This window comes from Capricornis sumatraensis, chromosome 16 (assembly GCF_032405125.1).
Source record: "Capricornis sumatraensis isolate serow.1 chromosome 16, serow.2, whole genome shotgun sequence".
Lineage (NCBI taxonomy): Eukaryota > Metazoa > Chordata > Mammalia > Artiodactyla > Bovidae > Capricornis > Capricornis sumatraensis.
Window position 1 is genome coordinate 54,766,386 of NC_091084.1, and position 7,463 is coordinate 54,773,848.

Here is a 7,463-nt window from a genome sequence, read left to right on the forward strand (position 1 = left end):
AAAGCAAATGTCAGTGGGACTGCATCAAACTAGAAAGCTCTGCACAGCAAAAGAAACAGTCAACAAAACGAAAAGGCGACCTATAGATGGGAGAAAATATTTGCAAATCATATTTGAGAAGGGATTAATATCCAAAATAAGGTACATACATAATTCAAAAGCAAACATTCCAACTATCGTATGATCCAGCAAGTCCACTTCTGGGTATTTCATTTCAAAGAAATGAAATCAGAATCTCCAAGAGCTATCTGCACTCCCACATTCATTGCATCATTATTCATAATAGCCAAGACATGGAAACAATCTTTAAGTGTCAGTCCATGGAAGAATGGGTAAAGAAAATGTGAGATATGTAAATGTATATATAATATTACTCAGATACTAGAAATAAGAAAATTCTGCCATTTTCAACAGTGTGGATGGACCTTGAGGGCATTGCACTAAGCAAAGTTATGTCAGAGAGAAAGACAATATTGTATGTCAATTACATATGGAATCTTTAAAAGCCAAACTCATAAAAACAGAGTATAATGGTGGTTGGCAAAAGGCAGAGTAAATGGGGAAATGTTGGTCACAGGGTATAAATTTCCAATTCTAAGGTGAATAGGTTCTAGGCATCTAATGTACAGCGTGGTGACTATACTTAACAATACTGTATTTATGTGTTTGAAAGTTGCTAAGAGAGCAGGTCTTAAATGTTCTTCACCCTCAAAATAAATGGTAATTACGTAAGGTGATGGAGGTGTTAACTAACCTCACTATGGAATCCTTTCACAATATGTGTGTATCAAATGCCAACACTTTGTACACCTTAAACTTATACAATATATGTCAAACATAGCTCAGTAAAACTGTGAAAGAATAGAAAAGCATCCTGATTGCAGAGGAGCAAGTATTCTTCCTTTCACATCCTTGTTCACAGATCTTATGGTATTATTCATAGAAAATCCTAAGGAATTCATGAAAAAACTATTAGAGCTAATAAACAAATTTAGGAAAGTTGCAGGATGCAAGATCACCACACAAAAATCAGTTGCATTTTTTATATTAGCAGTGAACACTGTGAAAATATAATTAGAGCAATTTTATTTGCAGTAGCACAAACACACAAAAAAACAGAATAGTTAAATTAAACAGGAGAAGGGAATGGCAAATCACCTCAGTATTCTTGCCTTGAGAACCCCATAAACAGTATGAAAAGGCAAAAAGATGTAACACTGAAAGATGAACTCCACAGGTCAGTAGGTGCCCAATAAATAGCTCCAGAAAGAATGAAGACGCTGAGCCAAAACAAAAACAGCAGCCAATTGTGGGTGTGACTGGTGATGGAAGTTAAAGTCCAGTGCTGTAAAGAACAATATTGCATAGGGACCTGAAATGTTAGGTCCCTGAAACAAGGTAAATTGGAAGTGGTCAAACAGGAGATGGCAAGAGTGAACATCGGCGTTTTAGGAAGCAGTGCACTAAAACGGACCAGAAGGGGTGAATTTAATTCAGGTAACCATTATATCTACTACTGTGGGCAAGAATCCCTTAGAAGAAATGGAGTGGTCCTCACAGTCCACAGAAGAGTCCGAAATGCAGTACTTGGGTGCAATCTCAAAAACGACAGAATGATCTCTGTTTGTTTCCAAGGCAAACCATTCAGTATCACAGTAATTCAAGTCTATGCGCCCACCACTAATGCAAAGAAGCTGAAGTTGAATGGTTCTATGAAGACCTATAAGACCTTCTAGTTCAGTTCAGTTCAGTCGTTTGATTGTGTTCGACTCTTTGCAACCCCATGGACTGCAGCACACCAGGCCTCCCTGAAGATGTCCTTTTCATCATAGGGAACTGGAATGCAAAAGTAGGAAGTCAAGAGATACCTGGAGTAACAGGCAAGTTTGCCCTTGGAGTACAAAATGAAGCAGGGCAAAGGCTTAACAGAGTTTTGCAAAGAGAACGTACTGGTCATAGCAAACACCCTCTTCCAACAACACAAGAGAAGACTCTACACATGGACATCACCAAATGGTCAATTGCAGCCGAAGATGGAGAAGCTCTATACAATCAACGCAAACAAGACTGGGAGCTGACTGTGGCTCAGATCATGAACTCCTTATTGCAAAATTCAGGCTTAAATTAAGGAAAGTAGGGAAAACCACTAGACCATTCAGGTATGACCTAAATCAAATCCCTTACAGTTATAAAGTGGGTGACAAATAGACTCAAGGAATTAGATCTGATAGAGTGCCTGAAGAACTATGGATGGAGGTTTGTGACATTGTACAGGAGGCAGTGATCAAGACCATCCCCAAGAAAAAGAAATGCAAAAAGGCAAAATGGTTGTCTGAGGAGGCCTTGCAAATAGCTGAGAAAAGAAGCAAAAGTCAAAGGAGAAAAGGAAAGATACATACATCTGAATGCAGAGTTCCAAAGAATAGCAAGGAGAGATAAGAAAGGCTTCCTAAGTGATCAATGCAAAGAAATAGAGGAAAACAACAGAATGGGAAAGACTACAGATCTCTTCAAGAAAATTTGAGATACTAAGGGAACATTTCATGCAAAGATGGTAACGATAAAGGACAGAAATGGTATGGACCTAACAGAAACAGAAGATATTAAGAAGAGGTGGCAAGAATACAAAGAACTATACAAAAAAGATCATGACCCAGACACCCACAATGGTGTGATCACCCACCTGGAGCCAGACATTCTGGAATGTGAAGTCAAGTGGGCCATAGGAAGCATCACTACAAACAAAGCTAGTGGAGGTGATGGATTTCCAGTTGAGCTACTTCAAATCCCAAAAGATAATGCTGTGAAAGTGCTGCATTCAATACACCAGCAAATTTGGAAAGTAGTGGCCACAGGACTGGAAAAAGTCAGTTTTCATTCCAGTCCCTAAGAAAGGCAATGCCAAAGAATGCTCAGACTACTGCACAACTGTTCTCACCTCACATGCTAGCAAAGTAATGCTCAAAATTCTCCAAGCCAGGCTTTAACAGTACATGAACCAAGAACTTCGGATGTCCAAGCTGGATTTAGAAAAGGCAGAGGAATCAGAGATCAAATTGCTAACATCCATTGGATCATCGTAAAAGCAAGAGAGTTCCAGAAAAACATCTACTTTTTTATTGACTACGCCAAAGCCTTTGACTGTAGATCATAACAAACCGTGGAAAATTCTTCAAGACATGAAATATCAGACCACCTTACCTGCCTCCTGAGAAATCTGTATGCAGCTCAAGAAGCAACTGTTAGAACTAAACATGGAACAACAGACTGGTCCCAAATTGGGAGAGGACATGTACCTCATTACCTCCTTTATAAGTTTTCTCTTAACTAATCTGCTATCATAAAATTTTAAATCTTTTGCTCAAAAGAGTAGATATGACTATCCCATTCCAGAGCTAAGTAAAATCACTCAAGGAAATAATTTCTGTTTGGGATCATCTGCATGGCTATGTGTCCACCTTGTCTTCTGGTAAATTCTTATTTAGCCTTCAAAATACATATGCCACTGAAGGCTTTTCCAACCCTGTTCTCACTCCATCCCATGTAATTAATTAATAACTCTTTTATGCCATTATTAGGCAAAATTATTAGGCATAATTTTTCACTGTACCATTTAACTGTGTTATATTGAATTATTTGTCTGCTCCACTGGACTCTGATTCCTTGACGACCTAGACTGTACCTCATTCTTTTCTGTATTTCCAGTGCCCAGATAATGCTCATAGGTGACTGGCATATAGTAAGTGTATGTTAAATGCTTGTTGAGTAGAGCTGTTACCCAGTAAGATCAGTGTTATAATACAGCTACTTTGGTTTTTGGTTTGCATTGTAAAATCATAATATAATGCACAAGACAAATCTTGTGATCTTGAAAACGCTTAATCACCAGGATGTAGGCCTTTGGAAGCTTAAATGTAGTAGATTAAGGGAGAGAGCATATTTAATTTTTACTCCCTACATGGGAATCTAGTGCATTGCTAGGTGTTTTATAAGTACTTAAATATTTGTTTCATGGATGATTTAGATTGCTTGAGAAGAGGTCTGGGCCTAACCAAAGGAAAAAAAAATGTTTCTAAAGGTGATTTAATATTGTATCCACCCTATTTTTAAAATTACTATTATTTTTAAAAGTTCTTTTTTGGCTGCACTGGCTCTTCCTTGCAGTGTGTGGGCTTTCTCTAGTTGCAGCACACAGGGGCTTCTCTTGGGGAGCATGGACTTCTTGTTACATGGGCTTAGTTGCCCTGAGGCATGTGAGATCTTAGTTCCCTGAAGGGGGATCAAACCTGCATCCCCTAGACTGGCAGGCAGATTCTTATCCACTGGACCTCTATCCATTCTATGAAGGAAGGTGAGGTGTCCCTACATTTCTCTAAGCATGAGTGAAATAGCCATTGAAGGTGAAGGTGAAGTCGCTCAGTCGTGTCTGAGTCTTTGCGACCCCATGGATAGTAGCCTGCACCAAACTCCTCCGTCCATGGGATTCTCCAGGCAAGAATACTGGAGTGGATTGCCATTTCCTTCTCCAGGGGATCTTCCCAACCCAGGGATCGAACCCGGGTCTCCCGCATTGTAGGCAGACACTTTAACCTCTGAGCCTTGGTTCCAACTCTGGAAGGCCTGGATGCCCAACTCAGCAGCACACTGTATGGGTCAGAGGTCATAAGCAAGGCCTGGGGTCAGAGGTGAGTCCATGCCCAGTCCCCTCTTCTTGTCAGCTGTGAGCCTCTGGGCAAGTTGTTTAGTTAGTCTCTTTAAGACTCAGTTTCCACTGTCTGTAAGATGGGGATAGTAATAATGCCTGCTCTCATTGGTCTTGTGTTATTTAGGCAGGATCTAAGTTTGGAAACAAAGACTTAAGCCAGATGTCCTCTCTGGAGAACTCTCGCTTTGGACAGGATTTGGTCTTAGACTTATTTTGTTAATTAATGCATTTTCTGTTATAGCTGCATAGCTTTGAAAGCACAGACGAGATTGTCATCTTTTTTTTCCTTAGCAGTCATAGGCTACGGTTGACGCTTTATCTTCATTCTCTTTTAGGAACCTAAATTCCAAGATGGAAAGGAGTCAGAGCTGCAGTGACACCAGTCAGGACAGAGCAAAGAGCAGACTCCGAGCAGCCCCAGCCAGCAGAGCCAAGGTAGACCTCAGACACAGGTTTCTTCTTGGGCTCTCTCGTCCTGTCCCATAGCCTCCTGCACGTGGCCACAAGAGAACGGTTTCAGATGAGAAGAGGCACAGTGGATCCTAGGCAAACTCATTATGTTGGAGAATTTTACAAAGCAGATGTGAAGGAAGAGAGTTTGAATTAGTAGCAAGATAAGTAGAATGAGGCCTCCTAGAAAAACCTTCAAAATTCTAGATGAGGTTTTTTCATAAAGGTTTTTAATCTCATTATTTGTTTCATGTGTAGGAATTTCTCTAAATGGTGGGTGCACTCTAAATGAGGGATTTTCTACATTTCTTAGACTTGTTATCACCCTTTATCCCTTTTCTTACCCTTCTCTACCCCTCTACCATCACGAAGGAATGATGAAGAAAAAGGTTATATATGTATGTATACATAGTCTTTTCATCTCTTTCAGGCCACAGCCATGACCCCCACCTCCAACCCCATCATCGGCGTCCTGCTATCCACCCGGAACCACCGCTGCCTCTCGGCTCCCGACCTGACTGTTGAGAAGCGCCTGCCCTTCAGCTCGCTGTCAGCCTTGGCTTCCTTACATAAGCCAGAGCGCTCTGTCAGCCCTGAGAGTAACGACAGCATCTCAGAAGAGCTAAACCATTTCAAGCCCATTGTCTGCTCACCGTGTACTCCTCCCAAGAGGCTCCCTGATGGCCGCGTGCTGAGTCCCCTCATCATCAAGTCAACACCCCGCAACCTAAACAGAAGCCTGCAGAAGCAGACTTCTTATGAGGCTAGTCCCCGGATCCTCAAAAAGTGGGAGCAGATCTTTCAGGAGCGGCAGATCAAAAAGACTCTTTCAAAAGCCACCCTCACCTCCCTGGCTCCAGAAACAGGGGACGACTTATTGGTCTCTGAAGTTACGCAGTCTAGCAAGGAGAAGCCTCTTCTGGCTTTAAATACGAGACTGTCCAGTGGGGAAGTTCTCTCTGAGTGTACAGGACCTACCGCCCCTGACCTTGATTATTTTTCCTCTGTTAGCCAGACAAAAGCAGAACAGGGCAGTGACCATAAAAAGAGCACTGAGATCCCATTGGAAACCTGCTGCTCTTCAGAACTCCCAGTGGGGGCCAGTGGGACTTCTTTGGAGAGAGAGCAGTTGGAAAGGTCAGGGTCACCCCCAGATGCCAAGTTAGATAAAACCTGTATAACAGCAACTATGAAAATCTCAGCAGTTAACTCAGTGCTACCTAAAAACAGTGTTTTGGGTGGGGTCCTCAAAACAAAGAAACAGTTGAAGACAGTGAATCATTTTGATCTGCCTAATGGTGTTCTGGCAGACAATCTAGGTGATGAGCCACTTCCTTCCTTGCGTCGGGGCAGGAAAAGACGCTGTAAGACCAAGCACTTGGAACAGAATGGCTCCCTTAAGAAACTGCGACAAAGCAGTGGCGAGGTGGGTCTGGTTGCCACAGACCCAGTGCTGCGAGAGATGGAGCAGAAATTGCAGCAAGAGGAAGAGGACCGGCAGCTGGCTCTGCAGTTGCAGCGCATGTTTGACAACGAAAGGCGGACTGTGAGTCGGCGAAAAGGAAGCGTGGATCAGTATCTCCTGCGGTCCAGCAGCATGGCGGGGGCCAAGTAGCACCTGATGGACAGTGTTACCTGTTTTTCTCAGAGGTCTTGAGCTTGATCATTTACCCTGAAGAAATGAGTGTTCTCACTTTGGGTTTCTTTTAATGGCAAAACACTGTCGAATATGATTCTGAGAGGTTTGGGGGCCTTTGTAGACTATATCCAAGGGAACTCCGTCTCTGCCTCCCTGTGACCCAGGCCAGAAGCACTCCTCACTCCCTAGGGTGGCCCACCCCTTAGGGTATCTGGGCCAAATCTGGCAGCACCTGCTTGGCATGAGATTCAGGAGCAGAGTGGCCAGGGTTAGATGGCAGAGGAGAAAGGGGATGCCTTCTTACATTGATAGACCTCCTGACTTCTTTCAGCAGGTGGTGTTTCAAATCAGCCTTGCAGATAAAAATTAGTTCCATCTTTTTTTTTTCCAAAGGAGTGCAACAGTGTAGTTCTCTGGCAAATCCGAAAAGATTGTGTTCCCTCTTCTTACCTTTGCTTCAAGTAAACATACCTAATGAAATCAGTTTTTATGCTTCTACAAAAGTTAATTTACATTCCTTCTTTAAAAAAATAACAATTAATACTATATAGTTGACAGACCACATCCATAGTCATTGTTTAATTTGGTCTTTTCAGGAGACCTCATGTGTAAGTGGTATTAGCCCCAGTTTTTGATGATGAAACTGCATTGCAGATGTCCAGGTTCTCT

The 7,463-nt window shown here is 42.2% G+C and overlaps 1 protein-coding gene across 1 annotated transcript in view; it reads left to right on the forward strand.

Moving 5' to 3' along the window:
* RNF169 (ring finger protein 169) overlaps positions 1-7,212 on the forward strand; it is an 89,856-nt gene extending 82,644 nt beyond the window's left edge. Inside the window, exons 5-6 of the mRNA XM_068989144.1 lie at positions 5,041-5,140; positions 5,586-7,212. Coding sequence (XP_068845245.1) covers positions 5,041-5,140; positions 5,586-6,770 — 1,285 coding nt within the window. The 3' untranslated portion in view covers positions 6,771-7,212. The remainder of the gene's footprint in view (positions 1-5,040; positions 5,141-5,585) is intronic.
* Positions 7,213-7,463: the final 251 nt, after the last annotated feature.